Source organism: Lontra canadensis, unplaced genomic scaffold (assembly GCF_010015895.1).
Source record: "Lontra canadensis isolate GAN:19392208 unplaced genomic scaffold, GSC_riverotter_1.0 scaffold87, whole genome shotgun sequence".
NCBI classification, from domain to species: Eukaryota; Metazoa; Chordata; class Mammalia; order Carnivora; family Mustelidae; genus Lontra; species Lontra canadensis.
The window spans coordinates 3,657,400-3,675,465 of NW_022631081.1; the positions used below are offsets into that span (position 1 = coordinate 3,657,400).

Below are 18,066 nucleotides of genomic sequence, written 5' to 3' on the forward strand. Positions count from 1 at the left end.
CAACCTCTAGCAGGCCACCTTTCACAGCTCTTGCAGAACTGCCTCTGTCACCTGGGACCGGCTGCTGCCTGTGGGGACCGCATTTCTCTTGGTCACTGTGGCTTCACGGAATCTAGCACAGGTGCTATGACAGAACTAATCTAAATTAGTCTAAATTAGTTTAGACTAATTAGTTTAGACTTAGTTTAATTTAATCTAAATTAAACTAAACTAATTCTCACTATTTGCTGAAGGACCCAAGGAAACATCACCATCCACTCGTCCAGATACTTCAGGAACTCCCAAGTTCTTCTGCAGAGAAAGCCTCATTCCCTTGACTGGGAAAGTTACTGTAGAACGTATTTACCCCCACAGTTGTGGCAGGGAGAATGCCCATAGGACAAACCATTCTAGGCAGTCACATGGCTGTTAGGAAAACACAGATGACACACCTGCTGCTTCTGAAGGAAGAACACATCCAGACCCCAGAGACTCCTGTGTCTAAGATAATGGGAAAAGTCCTTTGTTGTAAGGACTCCTCTTCCAGGAAGCTTGTCCTAAATTCCTCTGACGGAGTGATTCCCTAACATCTCCTTTCCAGCACTCACTGTTGGTCCACCCATCTGGGCCTCCACTAAGAAAAAGCAGTGATACCATCCATTAAAATGAACACACACGCAGAGAGCCAGCTCCCGACTTTACATTTCTGGCAGCTCAGCAGTCCTGGCAAGGCCTGGCACCCACAGGATTGCAGGATTCTTTGCTGCTCTTCTGTCATTTGATCCTGCCTTATGCCCGTTACATTGGGCTTTTTTTTTTTTTTTTTAAAGATTTTATTTATTTATTTGACAAAGAGAGACAACTAGAGAGGGAACACAAGCAGGGGGAGCTGAAGAGGCTTCCTGCTGAGCAGGGAGTCCGACGTGGAGCTCCAGCCCAGGACACTAAGGTCATAACCTGAGCCAAAGACAGAAGCTCAACGACTGAGCCACTCAGGCGCCCCTACATTGGGCTTTTAACACGTATGTCCTGGCCTCACGCACTGAAGTAGCTACTCTGGACAGTAATTAGTTATTCTGACAGCCTAGGACACTAAGGCACATAGGACGTTCTCAAACACTGTGGGGCATGACCATATCAAGATCAGGAACGGGGACTTTGGTGCAAGCACCATGCATTCAGTTTCAGACTGTGGCTTAGCTGCTATGTGACCTTAGGCAAAAGCACTGAGATTTGTCCTCTGTGAAACACGAAGTACAGTGCCATAAGGCTTCTGGCGGGATTCGGCGGGGTGGGGGCTGTGCCACGGGCCTGCACTAAACCTGCTCTCTACTGGGGGCTCTGGCCACCACCACTGCAGGCACGGCTGGTGAGGTCAAAGCAGGCACTGGCTCACAGCTCCCCAGGCACAACCGAGAGCTCACCTCACCCCTAAAGCCCAGCTGGGTCCTGGTCTTGGGAGGGGACCTTGGAAGAGAGAGAGGGGCTCTGGCTGGAACAAAGTGGCAGACACAGGGCCTGCCCTGAGCGTTGTGAGGGGGTCAAGGTCAGGTCTGAACCCCCTGGCAGCTTCCTTGATGCTGAGGGTGTGGCCCACACCTCGCTGTCCTCAGAGCCAGGCCCACGTGTTCCTGCCTTGCAAACCCGGCACTCCTTCCTCTCTCTCGCCCCCAGCTCTGCAAACAGCACCTCCCTCATCCCACTGCTGGAGCCAGCATCCTTCCCTCCCCGCCAGGCCCCACATCCTGCCAGTCCCACCTCCTGAGGAGCTCTCCAGGGCAGCCTTTTGCCTCTGCCTTCAAAGCTGCCCTTGTCTAGGCACCATGAGCACACAGCAGTTCCTGCCGGTCTCCTCACTGGGCGCCTTCTGTCCTAGCCCTGCCAACCTGCCTGCCACAGTGTAGCCAAAGCAATCTCCCTCCAGTGTAAATACATTTCATCTCTGCTTAAAACCTTCTAACGGCTCTACTGCACCAGGACTGAGAGAGACCCTCACGGCCTGGCAATGTGGACCTTGCCAGCTTCTTCCCTCCCTAATTGCTAGTCTAGGTGGGAGTCCTGGGGAGTACCAGGCCTTAGTAGCACGGTGGGCATCTACGGGGCATCTGCAGATGGCACAAAGGCTGGTCAGGGATGCTGGACATACTGTTGGGAGGACAACTGTACCCTCAATGAGCAACTGTCCTGCATCCCTGCAGTATGTTTTGCATGGTTTCAACATATCCTGAAATTGCTGGGAACCCAATTACAGTGAAAATCAAAGAAAGCCTGTTTTTTGTTTTACGGGGACTTTACTGGGAGTCAGTCACCATTTCAGGAACTAAGGATACCACTAACCACATGGTCCACAGCACCTGAGTTACAAACACTACCTGTGGCCGTCGTGGTGACTCTACACAGCCACCAACACCTGACAGCTTCATCAGATCTTCCAAAGCCTTTACGATATGGAAATATATCATTTTATTCTCTTCCCTTTCTGTCTCCTTTAAGAGGTCCTAGCATCTTGGGGCGCCTAGGTGGCTCAGGGGGTTGGGCCTCTGCCTTCGGCTCAGATCATGATCTTGGGGTCCCGGGACCGAGTCCTGAGTTGGGCTCTCTGCTCAGCGGGGAGCCTGCTTCCCTTCCTCTCTCTCTGCCTGCCTCTGCCTACTTGTGATCTCTGTCAAATAAATAAGATCTTTAAATTAAAAAAAAAAAAAAAAAAAAGAAGTGTTAGCATCTTACTAATTTTGAAGTGACATGTATAGGTAGGCTGTAGTCCAGACACCTTTGAGCACAGGAAATAAAGGACACCTTAGACAACATCTGTCATCAGAAAGGGGCACCAGGTGGGAGACAGCCCTGAGAACTGCTGCTCCAACTAGATGGGACCTCTGCCAGTTCTCTGTGAGGTGCGGGCTCTCCCTCCGCTCCAGGCCTGACCACAGGCTGTGACAGCTACCTGGAGCCTTCTCTCCACTTTCACCTAATTCTGACTTGATTTACAGGCCTGAGCTGCAGTAGCCCTGCCCGGGAGGTCTTCCCAGGCCCCCAGGGCCGGCCTAGCATTTCTTCCCTGTGCTCCCACAGACCCTGGCACCCATCCCTGTTGGCCTGAGCTGATTCCACAGAACAGGCCATTTAAAGAACATCAGTCAGTATCTAACTTCCCTCTGCTCCTGCCATGGAAGGAGATACAGTACTTACTGCTTTGGGGGCCACATACGATCCCGACAGCGTGCCCACGCCACTGGTCAAGTCGAAGAGGTCACTCAGACCACTGCCCATGGATGTTCCTAGGTTTGGTGGGACTGCTGCTGCTGGGGGTGCCACAAAATTGGGGCCCCCAATCTGGAAGGGAAGGGAAAGGGGTCAGAGGCAGGCATTAGAAGTGGGGACCTCAAGGGCCCGGCATGAGTGGAACAACCTGGCACTTTAGAAAATGGGATGGGGCAGGAGGGGGGCTGCAGGGCTGTTGTCACACCAGCTCTAAGTTGCAGAGACAAGACAGGGTGAGGGGGTGGAGAAGAAACAAACACTGTGCCCTCCATGACCTGCAAGCCTCCAGCTTTAGGGGTGAGTGACCTTGGGAAAGGGCTGGGACGTGTGTAAACTAACCTGCAGCCCACGGATAAAAGGAGTACTCTGTGGTGAGGCTGTGCTAAGCTGACAGGACCACACCCTTTAGGTTGTCACAGAGGGCCCGGGGAAACTGAGAGAGCCGGTGATCCTCGGGATGACAAGGAAACTTTGTCTCAGGGTACTGAGACGGGACATTCGATACAAGGCCACAGCTCAGCAGGGAGGACAGCTTTGACATCATCCACCCCTTGGGATGCTGGGCCAGCACTCAGGAAGAGCAGAGACAAAGGCTTGGTGGCGCAAGGGTTGAACCATACCCCTTCAGGCTCATCCCCCATCTCCAAGCAGAAGCAGGCAGGGTGAAGAGAACAGGCAGCCACATGCAGAGAGAAAAGCCAGGAAAGAAGACAGAGACAAGAGAGAGAGGGAAAGAGGGAATAGATTAGTCACTGCTGTTCCCGAGAGGAGTCTGGGGCAAGACTGTGCCAGGCTTAAGGGGGGCCCAGACTATCTTTATGAAGGGCACTGCTTTCAGGGCTTCACTCCACCACCCACGTCTTATGCCATGGCCCTTCCTACCCTTTCCTGTGTCATGCCTCGGGGACCTGAGCCAGACATGGCCAAGTGACAGGGGCTCTGCTACCCCTCCTCCTGGCTCTACCTGCTGCCTGAACAAGTCCCGGGGAGATAACCAGTCCAGTCTTACCACCCCCTTTCTACAGGGGAGGAGGGACTATCCCTGACCCGCCCTGGGCCTCTCAGGCCTCCTGGGCTGTTGCACCAAGCTGGTGGAGGGTGTGGGAGTAAGTGGACACTGCTGTGGCTCCTCTAGCCCTACAGGCTCCAGATATAGTGGCCCGGCAAGCGACTAAGTCCCGTGTCTGCAACATATTGTGCACTCCTAGAGGAAAGGTCACTTGAACTCTTGAAGCCTCAGTTTTCTCCCCTCTAAGTAGGGAGTGACACAGTAACCTTCGCAGACAGGTGTACCCTGAGGCCCTCGGTTGGTGAATGGCACAGACTGGGCGCACACTGACTATTCCTCTGAAGGTCATTATTAATGTTATCCACAGAGGGCCCCAGGACATACCAAGCTGTCGAGGCCTCCACCAAGAAGGTCTACGGCTCCCATCTGCACTGAGGAGGTGGCCAGAGGTGGGCCACCTACTGGGGGGCCGAGGTCCAAGTTGAGGAGGTCACCCAACAGGTCGCCCTGGGTGGGGATGACATCCGGCTGTTCACCAGAGGGTGCTCCGGCAGGGGCAGTCTCAGGGCTCTCGGTGCTCTCACTCCTGTGAGGACATAGGAGGGAGAGGGTCAGTGGGTTGGGCGCTGGGCTGTTTCAGGGAGGTCAGAGTCCTCAGTCTCCAGGATCCTCCCCCAGCACAGGCACCTGGATCTCCACACTGTTCCAGAAGGGCTGTCTACACGGCCCCTCCTCTTCCCCCTTCCCACGCCTGATCGATCTTTTTGGCTCTCCAAGAGATCCAGCATCATGGGGGTGAGTGAAGGGAGGGGCTGTCTATTTCCACCACTCAGTGCACTCTAAAGACTGGATGCCCGCCCTGGAGGACTGGGTATGCAGGCCAAACCAACCACCAGGGGGTGGCAGAGGAGGGTGAGAAGAACAGGGCTCTGGAATTAGATTCAAGTCTGAGACTAGCTGTGCTGGCTGTGGGATGCCACACCAGACCCTCAAGCTCTCTGTCCTATTGTCCTCTTCTGTTAAATGGGGATACCTCTTTGAGCTGTTGTAAAGATCAAATGAGGTCACCCTGTATGTAGTAAACATTTTTTCTTTTCTTTTTTTTTTTTTTTTTAAAGATTTTATTTCTTTATTTGACAAAGAGAGACATAGCGAGAGAGGGAACACAAGCAGGGGGGTAGAAGAGGGAGAAGCAGGCTTCCCGCCAAGTAGACAGTCCAATGAGGGGCTGGATCTCAGAACCCTGGGATCATGACTGAGCTGAAGGCAGACACTTAATGACTGAGCCACTCAGGTGCCTCTGTGGTAAACATCCATTAAAAAGTCATTAGGATGGGGGCGTCTGGGTGGCTCAGTAGGTTAAGCGTCTGACCCTTGTTTTTAGCTCAGATCATGATCTCAGGTCATGGGATCAAGCTCCACGCTGTGTGAAGTCAGCTTGAGATTCTCTTTCCCTCTGCCCCTCCCCTGGCTCACATGCTCTATCTCTAAAAAAAGTCACTTGGGCTGCCTGTGTGGCTCAGTGTGTTAAGCCTCTGCCTTCAGCTTAGGTCATGATCTCAGGGTCCTGGGATCGAGCCCCACATCGGGTTCTCTGCTCAGCAGGGAGCCTGCTTCTCCCCCACCCCTCATCTGCCTCTCTGCCTATTTGTAATCTCTGTCAAATAAATAAATAAAATCTTTAAAAAATAAAAATAAAAATGTCACTATAATGGTAATTTCCCTCAGACTCAGGCCTGGCCAGGGTTACCACAATAGGCCTGAATGCCTAGGCTAATGAACCGGAAAACCAGGTAGGGAGGCTCAGCCTAGAGACTGGCCAACTTCACTCACGAGGCAGTGCGTGGTGGCAGGCTCTTGTGCACAACGCCCCGGCCCCCCTCCACAAAGGCGCTGGGAGGCTTATGGTAGACGGAGGCCAGGGTGCCAATGTAGCAGATGAGCTCGTCCAGCAATGTGGGCTCAATGAGGTCCGTCTCTTCAGAGATGAGTGGCTTCTCAGCCAACACCACCTCCTTGGCAGCCACTGGGTCCGTGGAGAGCAGACGCCAATAGATGTAGCCACGGTCCCGCAAGTCTGGGTTATCAGAGTCCTTAAGCAGTGGGGAGGTGACAAGAAGCATATTAAATTCATAGCAGAGCAACCAGCTGGGAAGGAAGGAGCTCCTCCCCAAATCCCATGACCTGGGCATGGTCACAGCGCTGAACACTGATCCTAAGCAGTCCCATTAACCTGTCCCTAAACATGGCCTGGCCCCTCGATTTCCTCCCCTAGCCCAGTGTTAAACAGGGGATTCCCACTCCTGTCCCCACTCTTCGCTCCACTCCAAAATCTGTCTTCCCTGTCCTACAAACCCTCTGGTTCTTCTGGACCTCCCTCCCCTCTTTTGTTTACAGTCTGTCTCGACTTCCTCACCTGACCCACTCCATCTTGATTTACCTGTGACTGAGCTCCCTGAGCAGGGGTCCTGGATTACTCTAGGGCCAACCCCTCTAGTGATGCCAGCCTCAGGGGAAGAACCCTGGCACGAAGGTCTGGCTGGCTCCTTAGACCACAGCACCCCCTGTGGAGTGAGACCTGCACTGGGCGCAGCAGAAAGGCTGGGGCACTGACCTGAGTGGCCAAGCTGAGGACCTGCTGCACCAGCTCCTGGGTCTCTGTCGGCTTCTTCAGAAAGAGTTTCACGATGGCTGTTAGTAGCTGTAGCTGAACCTGTGGGAAGACAGAAAGGTGACAAGGAATAAGTAGCGAGGGCTTCATGTGGGGATGGAAGGAAACCAAATGAGGACCTCACAGATGGAGAAGGGTATTTTTCAAAGGCCCTGGAAGCTGAAAGCAGCTTTCTCAGGTTTGGAGTTGGCCACAGAGCACAGACTAAGGCCAGGGGGTTGTCACAGTAGTGCTGAATAGCCTGGACCTTGGCATTACCATTCAGGAAGGAGATGGCCACTACTATCTGGCAACCCTACCCTAGGGTCCCAGGAACCTGTCAGGGCTCCCAGACTCACAGTGCCTTAAGGATTTCGTACCTTAAAAAGGCAACATGTGTAGCTGGTGTTTTTGTTTTTTGTTTTTGTTTTTTTTTTAAAGAAGGATAATATGTGTGGGAAATAGTCTGCTAGAATTCTTTTTTAAGATTTTATTTATTCTTTTGACAGAGAGGGAGATCACAAGTACACAGGGAGGCAGGCAGAGAGAGAGAAGGAAGCAGGCTCCCTGCTGAGCAGAGAGCTCGATGCGGGCTCGATCCCAGGACCCTGAGATCATGACCTGAGCTGAAGGCAGAGGCCCAACCCACTGAGCCACCCAGGCGCTCCTAGCTGGTGTGCTTCTTAAAGGGACCATCTGTCAACAAGCAGAGATGGTACCACTGACAGACTGGGCCAGGAGGACCCACAGTCAGCCTGTCATTAAGGAGTAGGGCGTCTACCAGAAGGTGAGAACCAACCCAGCCCAGCCCTCTCTCAGCTTTCACCCTGCTGCTGCTGCCTTCACCTGATCATGCCCTCAGCCTGGCCAACCTCTTCTCACCCTTTGGAGCTCATGCTGCCCCAGCAACCCCACGCTTCTGCAGCTTCCTGCACTCCCTCATCAGCACTCCCCCACACTATTAGAATGCTTTCCAGCCACCAGCCTGTCCTATGGACAGAGATCATGCCTATCACAGTTGTATCCCTGGTTATTGCTCTATCAGTGTCCAGTGCACAGCAGGCACTTAAGAAAAACTTGCTAACTCAAAAAACATCTCTTGAAAGAACAATTCTCTGCACATAGTCCTTCCTTAGCCACATCTCACTTCTGCCAGTTCTGAGATAAGAGGGCAGCCTGAGGCTCCTGAGGCAGGGCTGTGCCAGGGACAGGCCTGCAGCAGGAGGGAGGGAACAGGGCTGACAGCACCTTCCGGGTGTGGTTGGCAAAATGGAGGGTACACAGAATGGGCTAATAGCAGGTGGCAGGATGGAGGAGATGTGATCCATTTCTGGAATTAAGCAATCCAGAGTCCTTGTCGTTTGGTTACACATGGGCCAACAGTAGAGGAGCGGTGGGGCTGGCAGTTGTCAAAGTAGGAGGCAGCCCAGAGACTGGCTTCTAGAACCTGGCTACAGCCCCTGGCCAGGTAGTCCAGGGGAAGCCATTTATCCTCATTTGGTGGGGAGAAGGGTGGCGTGCTTCAGGGGGTTCTTGTGAGCTCACAAAACTACAATTTATGACCACTTTGAAGCTAGAGTTATATCACACTTCATTTGAATGTGACTCTGGACAAGTCCTACAACTTCTCTGAGTCTGCTTCCTCACCTATAATGTTAGTGTAAACTCCTGACAGGATTGATGGAAGAGCCCATGAGATAAGGAATGTAAATAACCTATCATACACTTTGTTCAATACACAACACCTGTCACCGTGGTCATCAACATCACTGCAGCCAGCACGCAGGGATTTTTACCGAGTTCTCCTCAGCCCAGGTCAGCTGGCCGCCTGGCATCATCCGTCACTGTCAGGTCTGCTACACTGCCTAGGAACTCTGACCACTAGCCTGAGGCCTCCCAGCCTCACTAACATGCTGACACCCCACATGTCAGCCTGCATGTTCAGGGCAACCATCCTGCAATGATGTCACTGCCCCTGCCATCCAGACAGGGGCAAGACGCAGGCTGGACTGACATACCACCCCAGGTAAGACTTTCTGAGCTCCCTGTCCATGGTTGGAGAGGCCTAGGAGCCCAGGACAAGGGGGCTCAAAGAGACAATCTAAAATAAGCTCCCTGGGGTGCCTGTGTGGCTCAGCTGGTTGAGCGTACAACTTTCGATCTTGGCTCAGGTCTTGATCTCCAGGTTGTAAATTCAAGCCCCGTGTTTGGCTTCACACCCAATAAATATAATAATAAACATATACAAAAAATTAACTAAAATAGGGGCACCTGGGTGGCTCAGTGGGTTAAAGTCTCTGTCCTCAGCTCAGGTCAGGATCCTGGGATCGAGCCCTCTTCTCAGCAGGGAGCCTGCTTCCCCCACCACTCTCTGCCTGCCTCTCTGCCTATGTGTGATCTCTGTCTGTCAAATAAATAAAATATTTTTAAAAATTTAACTAAAATATAAATAAATATAAAAATTAAATAAGTTCCCAAACTGCAAAGCACTAAACAAGTATGCTTATAAAAACTCTGAATGGTGTTGTGAACCCAGGAAGCGAAGGCAACTGGTCACTTAATTAAAAGCGCCGTCACCACCACCCAGCCACACTGGAGTGCCCAGTCTATACACAGCATCCAATCAGCTCTGCAGCAACCCTGCGCTGGAAAAGAAATTGGCTTGGCAAGTTTAACTTGCTCCAGGCCACTCAAAGTAGGGGTAGGGGAGAAGCATAGATTAGATTCGTTTCTCCAACCCAGGCTCCTGCTCTAGCTTCCCTTGCTGACTTCTCTAAGCCTGGGCTCTCCAGCAGACTTTGCCCAATGGAGAAGGGGCTACAAAAGATTTACTTTAGTTTCGCAGAAACACCCCCCAGAGGACGTCCTCTGCACTAATCCCAGGCAGGACTTGATGGTGGGGGGCAGAAGGGATCCCAAGTCAGGCTCTGCTTCTCTCAGAGACAAGCAAGTGAGGAGGCTAGTAAGGTGAAAGTAAAAGCAGCCCAGGGCAGGCTAATAGCAGACTTGGCAGGTGGCAGTGGGAGTGGGTGATGGTAGGAGTTAGGACTATTATTCTGTGATGGACATCTGTTGTTTTTGCCCATCTAGCATCTCGTCTGTCTTCTGGTTAACAGAAATACTGGCTCTCCTTCAGAGAATCACCCTCCTCTCTGCCTGATGGAGACTGGGAGAGGAGTCTGATAAACTTGGCCAATTGGAATCATGGCGATTGGCTCAGGCTAATGCAAACAGGCCTGGACCGTTGCTGGAACTACCAGGGGGAAAAGAGTTAAGGAAGTCACCATGCTGTTACAGGTCATAGCCTGGAACCACTGACCCCAAATAGGCCCTAATTCTAGGAGTCTTCCTAAAGGAGAAACCTCCCCGGGGACACACACACAGCCCTGCTGCCGCCGTCTGGGCATCCTCATCCAAGAATGCCGGAAGAGAACACACTCCCGGAACTTACCAGCTACAGGAAAGCAGTAGGTCCCCAGGGGTTTGCTGCCTGGACCAGTTTACTTTTATTTATTTTTTTTATTTTTTAAAAACATATTTGTTTGACAGAATAAGCAGGGAGAGCTACAGAGGGAGAGGAAGAAGCAGGCTCCCCACTGAGCAAGGAGCTCGATGCAGGGCTCAATCCTAGGACCCGAGGATCACGACCTGAGCTGAAGGCAGACGCTTAATGACTGAGCCACCCAGGCGCCCCATGGACCAGTTTACTCTTAAACCAATTCTGATCAACACCAATACTACCACTCACAAGTGCTTATCATGGCCTGGGCGCCCATTAAGGACATTGCACAAAGCATTCTTTATAACTTTCAGAGCAACAGGATCAGGCACAGTCTTATAAACCTCATTTTATAAATAAGGAAACTGAGGCTCAGAGAAGAGAGAATTAGTGTACAACCACAGAGCCAAGAAGGGACAGAAGAAGGGTTTGGAGACTGGGGTCTCCTATTCCAAGGCTTATGCTCTGACCCAACAGATCACACTCCCCTGTTGGGCAGCAAAGAATTCTGTGCTTACAAACACATTTAAAAGCTCTCTTGCATGAGCAGACAGTGCCTGGTTCACAGAAAAGGGAATACACATGAAAAGATGCTCAAGCCCACTCAACAGAAATGCAAACAGAACCAACCAAGGTACATCTTGTTGTTCATCAGATTGGCAAAAACAGTCTGTGAACGTATTAGGTTGACAAGGAGGTAAGGGGAGGGCTATGCTACCTCTGAGATTGGACTATAAACCACAACAGTCCCTACACCAAAGGAAATGGGGAACCTCTTTCCACGTCTCCAGTGCATAGGCCCCTTCACCAGAAAGAATTTATCTCACAATTTATCCCCCAGCTAGACTCACACATCCACCCTACATAGATTATTCATAGCAGTATTGATTAAAAGAGCAGAAGACTAACACCTACATATCCATCAGGGGAGGCTGGTTAAATAAACATGGTACTATGCAGCCGTGAAGAGTCCCATCAGTTAGTAACAACAGCGCCTTCAGATACATTCTTAAGGGAAAAAGGCACGGTGCTGTACAATTTGAATGTGTATAGTGCGCTACCAGTAGTGTTTATTTATTTTTATTTTATTTTATTTTTTTTAAAGATTTTATTCATTTATTTGACAGACAGAGATCACAAGTAGGCAGAGAGGCAGGCAGAGAGAGAGAGAGAGAGGAGGAAGCAGGCTCCCCGCTGAGCAGAGAGCCCGATGCGGGGCTCGATCCCAGGACTCTGGGATCATGACCCGAGCCGAAGGCAGAGGCTTAACCCACTGAGCCACCCAGGCGCCCCAGTAGTGTTTATTTTTAAGTAATCTCTACATTTAATGATGGGCTCAAACTCACAGCCTCGAGATCCAAAGTCACATGCTATATTGACAGAGCCAGCCACATGCCCCACAGTTCAAGAGATGGGATGGATGACTGGGTAGCTCAGTTGGTTGAATGTCTGACTCTTGATCTCAGCTCAGGTCTCAATTTCAGGGTCACAAGTTCAAATCCTGCACTGGGTTCCATGCCACCCGTGGAGACCACTTAAAAAAAACTAACTAACTAACTAACTAAATAAATAAATAAATAAGAGGCGACATATACACGGTGGACCCTCATTATCCACAGAGCCCGTATTTGGAATTTGCCTAGTTCCTAAAACATACTTGTAACCCCAAAGTCAATGTTTGGGGAGCTTTCGTGATCTTTCACAACAAAGTGCAGAAGAGTGAAAAGTTCAAGCTGCCTGAGGTACATACTCCCAGCGGAGGTCAAAGGAGGTGATGCTCTGCCTTGTTGCTTCTGCCGTCATACCATAAACAAGTGTCCTCTTCACAATCTATTTACCTGCCACATCTTTCACGTTCTGCTTTTTGTTGATGATTCACTGTTAATGATAGCCCCCACCACAAGGGTCAGGCTGAAGTGCTGGCTAGCGAATATTAGCAAGAGGAGGTGATGGGCCTTATGAAGAAAATAGTGTGTTCGAGAAGCTTTGTGTAGGCGTGAGTTGTAGCGCTGGTGGCCATGAGTTCAATGTATTCTTAGACCGTCCCTGGAAGTATCCCCAAGAAACCAATAAATGACACTGATGATCTTTGTGAGCGGAACTGGGTCACCAGGAAACTGGTAGGAAGGAGACGTTTCACCATATACTTGTTCGTATTTTTTCAATTTTGAACTAATTGAATGTCTTACTTATCCAAAGATAAATATGAAATGAAAGCTGGAAATTTCTGCCTGCTTTCAGTGTCCACCATCACAGACTGTCCCCACAATCCCCCATAGCTAATGCAGGGTGAGAGGAAAAGGAGCCACCCCTGTCAGCCCCACTATCTGTCCACACTGTCAGTGCTGTATCACGAAGCGCTGGGCCTGAGGCCTGCTGGCTGAGGATAGGGTTCCAGGGTGGGATGGACTGTACCAGTACTAAGCTGCCAGTCACGACCCACACCCTGACCCAAGTCGCCCCACTTGGTGGCTCACCTGGGTGCTCTCATCATGGAAGCCCTCCAGGAAGCTCTCCAGCAGCTCGTCGGCATTGTCAATTCGCTCGGCGTACTCGCCCACAATCCAAATCATGGCGGCCCGGGCCTCAGGCTCATCCAGGGAGTCCAGGTTCTCACACAGTGTGGCGATCACACTCTCATACCTAAGAGACGAGCACACAGCCAGCATGTGAGCAGTGAAGGAGCCCAGGCAACCCAGAAGAGGCCCAGCAGGGGCCGAGACAGACAGGAAGCTGCCCCACAAGATCCTGAGAGGGTGGTGAGTAATGGGATTTGAGTTTATCTGTTACATTTTAGTGCTTATTTAGTTTGGGGAGTGGAGGAGGGGTGACTCAAGAGAAATAAGAAAAAACAATAGGTTTCTTTTGAGAATGCCATTTGTGGCAGAGAAATAAGGAAAAAGGAGAGGATCCTTGTTGCTTTTCCTCCCCCCACATGCCTGTCCCCAGCAGAGCCACATCACCCTCACACTGGGAGGGATGGGCACATACTTGTTGGGGTACTTGCGGAAGATGTCCTTGATGACCACAATGGCTTCCTGGACCACGTAGTTGACCTTGGTCTGGATGAGATCGAGCAGTGTGCTCACACAGCGCTCTGCAGATTGCTGTGGGAAGAGGAATGTAGGCAAGGGCCTTGCAACCACTTCCAAAAGAACTTCTGATGACCATGTTTTGGCCAAGGGCTCGGTCATGTCTTGCCCCCTTCCTTGCCACAGAGGGAAAACAAGAGAACACTCTCCCCAGATAACAAGCGAGAGAATAAGTACAAAAGGACAGCCTGGGGATGGCAGAGACACAGAGAGACAGAATTAGACCGAGAAGGCCAGTAGAGCTCCTGAGAGTGGGGAGGGTATCTGAAGTGCCTCCAGGCCAAGCCTTGAGGGCAGTGACTGTGCTTCAGCCCAGCACCACCTCACTTCTACTAGTTTCCCAAAATGGGTCCCTATGACCAAAACCAGAAAGTCTCTACTTGGACCACCACTCCCCACCCCTTATTCCAGTATGCTGCACTATGGCCCTTGTGGGAGAGATTCTCAGGATGCCATCATAAGGGGAAAATGCCTCAAGGGGTTGGGCTGGGGTGACCAGCTGTCCAAGGATCTCCCAGTCCTCAATGGACTAACTTAAAAGAAAGTCAGCTCAGTGGTCAAGGAATGTCACCATAGGCAGGGAATAGGAGGGATGAAATGCCAGGACACAGAGGTCTGGATAGCCTTGGGAGCTTGGACAAAAGGGCATATGGACAGCTAAATCATGATTATTGCTAAAATGTTCAACAGGCAGAGAACCCGGCTCCAAAACCCCATGAAGTGAAAGCTAAGTCTATCAGGGCCACCAGCAGCTGGGGCTGCAGGAGAACCCATGGTTACAGGTGGGTTTTTTCATCTGCAACAACTTGAAGGCCTAAAGAGAGAAAAGGAACCCAATCAGATCTGCAAAATGGGTGCCTCAGGGCCTCCAGCAGTGACTCTCAGGCCTTCCTGAACCAGGAGTAGCTGGCATATTCTGCTAGAATCAGACTGGTTTCCTGGTTTCAGCTTCCTTTCCCTCCCTCTCCCCCTACAGAGGACAGAGTCCCAGAGCCTCACCTCCACCTTGATGGCACAGCGCCCAATGGCTCGCACAGCCTTCCGTACGAAGTCCACATCCACCTCTGTTGCATACTCTTTCAGCTCCGCCAGGACCTGTGGCCCAAACAGAGAAGATGGGTTTGGGGAGGAGTGGATCTCCCAGGGTAACCAACATGCCGGGACGATGGGTATGCACGGACCCCTAGAAGGATGGGATTCTGCCTCCTGCTCGAGGAAGAAGGGCCAAGGGAAGGAGAGAGCTATCAGGTGCCCCAAGAGGAAAGCAGGGAAGAACTAGTTGGCAGGACTGGACAACCTCTGTTTAGGCTGAGATAGCTAGCACGGCTACCTAACTACTACTTTTCAGTGGATGGATAATAAGTAATAGTAGGGAGAACAAAGGCTTTAATCATAAAAATATCAGTTAAGATTGTTGAGTGCTTGCTTACAGAGCCCTGTGCTAAGTGCTCGTCGCGAGATGAACTGTCAGGCCGCTCAGAGACCACAGCTTGGTGGTGGTGTTGCTGTCCAACACCAAAGCTCATGGCCCTGGCTACAGCCCTCTGCTGACCTGGGCAATGTTGGCCTGGGAGGCCAGACGGATCATGATGTCCAGCTTCTCCAGCTTCACGTAGATGGGGTCATTGTATTTCACAAAGAAGACCTTCATTTCGTGCTTCAGGATCTCAGGCCTGGTGACAAGATAGGATTGTCCAAAGAGCAAAAAGCAAAGCATAAGCCCTGTGAGAAAACCCCTTCCATGTTTACTGGGGGCATTTCTGGGGTCCGAAGTAGATCCTGACACCTGTGAAGGCAGTCACTACCATGGCTGCACGTTCCTGTGCGAGGGTCCACGGACTCGCCATTGTATGTCCAACCATATCCCAGGATGGGAAGAGGGAATATGAGCAAGACAGTGCTCATATTTGAGAGGGAGCAGGCAGCAGGCGACGGGCATGGGAATCAGACCTCCGTGCCAGTCCCAGTTTGTGACCTTGGGCCTCTGCTTCCTCACTCATGCAATTAGAATGACACCATGTAGAAGTGTTACCACTGCAGGCCTCAGTCTCCAGTCTTAGAAAGGCCTGGCATCTGGGAACTCTGTTTTCGGGAGTATTCTCACTGTTCCCTAAATGATAAAGGTCGCTAACTATGCCTAAACTATTTGTATGATCTATGTTGAATATCTGCTTTCCTTCTAGGAGTCTGAAATTCTGGAAGGTGACTATGTGATCAGTCCCCAGTAAAAACCCAGGGTGCGGAGAGTCTCCAATAGGCATCCCTAGGCAGAAAAATTACACACATGTTGTTGCACCTTGCTGCTCGGGGATGACTGCGCTCTGTGTGACCCCCTTCATGGGGAGGACGGTCCATAAGGAAGCCTGTACATGGATTCCTCGACTCTACCTGTGTTACTACAGCCATACTAAATCTAAGCCGTGCAAACATATATGCTGACTCCCACGAGCCCTTCTAGTGAATCTCTGAGTGTGGGGGTCATCCCAGGGACCCCCAACAGATGTCTACATCACAGGGCTGTTGTGAGAGTTAGACGGGAAGCAGCTATCAGGATCGAGGCCTGCCTCAGGGAAGGCACCTGCTATGTGGCGCTGTCACCAGTGCTGCTGCTCCTCCCTCGACTGGTACTGTCCACCTCGTTTTTCTTAGATGAGGAAAGCTGAAGGTGGAGGGCCTTGCACCAGGTCACACATCTAGTGCTAATAACGGTGGAATCGAGAGTCACTACCCTCAACTCCTACTTCTCTGCCCTTTCTAGAACTGAAGAAAGGAAAAGAATGAGGGTAAGCAGTGAGGAGGGGAGAAGACACAGCAGAGAAAAAGGAGAGAATCTACTTGGGCAGGACTCAGTGCTGCTGTGCAAGCTGCAGGGAGGTCCCGGCAAAGCAAGGAGCCTTTGCTGTGCCTGGTCGGGGAGATAAGGTCCCAAGCCGGGGGACGGGGGAGACATGGTTTCTGCAAACAGGACCCGGCAAAAGCTGCCCAACCATGTGGGGACTGGGCCAGATGGTGCCTGGGCAACACGGTCAACTTCTTAAGAGATTTGCCATGTTAAATATAGCACAGGGAGCCCTTCACACTGATTGGGATCTACAGGTCACTACACCGTATTAAATCCCACCCGCAACTACAAATGAATCCCTAGTCTCATGGCTCTGCTTAGGCCCTCAAAAAGCTTTCCCAAATTTACCTCCCAAACCTTCACAACTGCTAGGACTCCACTGAAATTTCTGGGCCCCCAGGAGTGCCCTAAGAGCCGGAATGATGCTACAAGGACAGGGAGAAGTGCCATCTTCCAAGAAAGAATGTCTAAAAGAGGCCCTGTTCTCTGCGCCCAGCAAGGAGAAGTTGATGGTGAGCGAGCCATCTGACCAAAAAGGCTGGGAGGAAAACTCCAGAGACCAGCCCCACTGTTTGGGGACTGTTCCAGAGAACCCCCTCCTATCCTGGGCCCCTCAGACTGACACTGCTGTTTTTCAACTCTACCCATCCTGGGTATCAGGCACCTTCTCTTAGGAGCAGTGGTTGTTCCCAGGGGGCCAGTGGAAATGGGCTTCCTCTTTTTTGAGATCAAGACCTAAACTGAGATCAAGTGTCAGACGCTTAACTAACTTATCCACCCAGGCACCGCCGGACACGGGCATCTGACTCTCACATACCCCTCCTCAGGCCCAAGGCCAATGAGAAGTCTGCTGCATCTCACCACTCTGGAGTCCTCTGGCCTCAGAGAATTTGACTAATGCTTGAGTCTCTGTCCTGAGGAAAAATATACACACAGAATCTTACACCCTGCTTCAGGAGGTTCTGTGGACTGTGGAGCCATCCCTTGTTTGCGGTTAAGAAGCACCATGCGGCTCTTGACCTCATCTGCTACCTCGGCAGGCTAAGCCATGGTTTCTCACCCTCAGCACTACTGACAGTTTGGGCAGAACAGTCTCTGGGGGTGAAAGCTGTCCTGTGCACTGTAGGATGTTGGGCAGCACCCTTGGCCTCTGCCCATGAGGTGCCAGTAGCACCCCCAAAGTCAGACAACCAAAAATGTCTCCAGATATTTCCAAATGTCCCCTGGGGGACAAAGCTGCCTGTGGTTAAGACTTCTGGGTTAAACTCCTGAGACTTCCTACACAGCAACAGGTCACTCTCCCTTTAGTGTCCTGCTCCCAGGAGGAGCCATCCCTCCTCCCCACCAGACCAGGGGCACTGTGCGTGCATGTGGCAGTCCGGGTACCTTTTCTGCACAATGAGGTTGATGTTGCGCAGGGCCACGTACTGCAGCTCCGGCTCGGCCGACAGCAGCGTGACCAGGGGTGGGGCCAGCTTCTTGAGCAGCGTGCCATAGTAGTCCAGGTCCTTGGACAACATCTCCATGAACTTCATCAGCACCTTCACAGCAGACAGCACCACAGCAGAGTTGGCGTGGGAGAGCCTGGGGGTGACCCGCTCGCAGATGCTGGGGTCCATTCCAAAGGGGAAAACAGGAGAGAAAGACAAAGGCAACAGCCTGATTTAAGTTACTGAGAGAGCATGTTTTCTGTAAGAGAACCTAGATTCTGCTTCTGGTACTTGCTAATTGACC

At 51.5% G+C, this 18,066-nt stretch overlaps 1 protein-coding gene across 8 annotated transcripts in view; it reads right to left on the reverse strand.

The window, feature by feature from the left end:
* AP1B1 (adaptor related protein complex 1 subunit beta 1) overlaps positions 1–18,066 on the reverse strand; it is a 52,467-nt gene that overhangs the window by 7,163 nt on the left and 27,238 nt on the right. For 6 of the 8 annotated variants that reach the window (XM_032883341.1, XM_032883337.1, XM_032883339.1 and 3 more), the window contains 10 exons: positions 17,719–17,940; positions 15,043–15,163; positions 14,490–14,585; positions 13,390–13,505; positions 12,876–13,041; positions 6,864–6,962; positions 6,083–6,342; positions 4,634–4,835; positions 3,861–3,881; positions 3,169–3,312 (listed from right to left, as the gene is read on the reverse strand). In XM_032883341.1, coding sequence (XP_032739232.1) covers positions 3,169–3,312; positions 3,861–3,881; positions 4,634–4,835; positions 6,083–6,342; positions 6,864–6,962; positions 12,876–13,041; positions 13,390–13,505; positions 14,490–14,585; positions 15,043–15,163; positions 17,719–17,940 — 1,447 coding nt within the window. The remainder of the gene's footprint in view (positions 1–3,168; positions 3,313–3,860; positions 3,882–4,633; positions 4,836–6,082; positions 6,343–6,863; positions 6,963–12,875; positions 13,042–13,389; positions 13,506–14,489; positions 14,586–15,042; positions 15,164–17,718; positions 17,941–18,066) is intronic. The other 2 variants (XM_032883344.1, XM_032883343.1) reach the window with 1 other exon arrangement.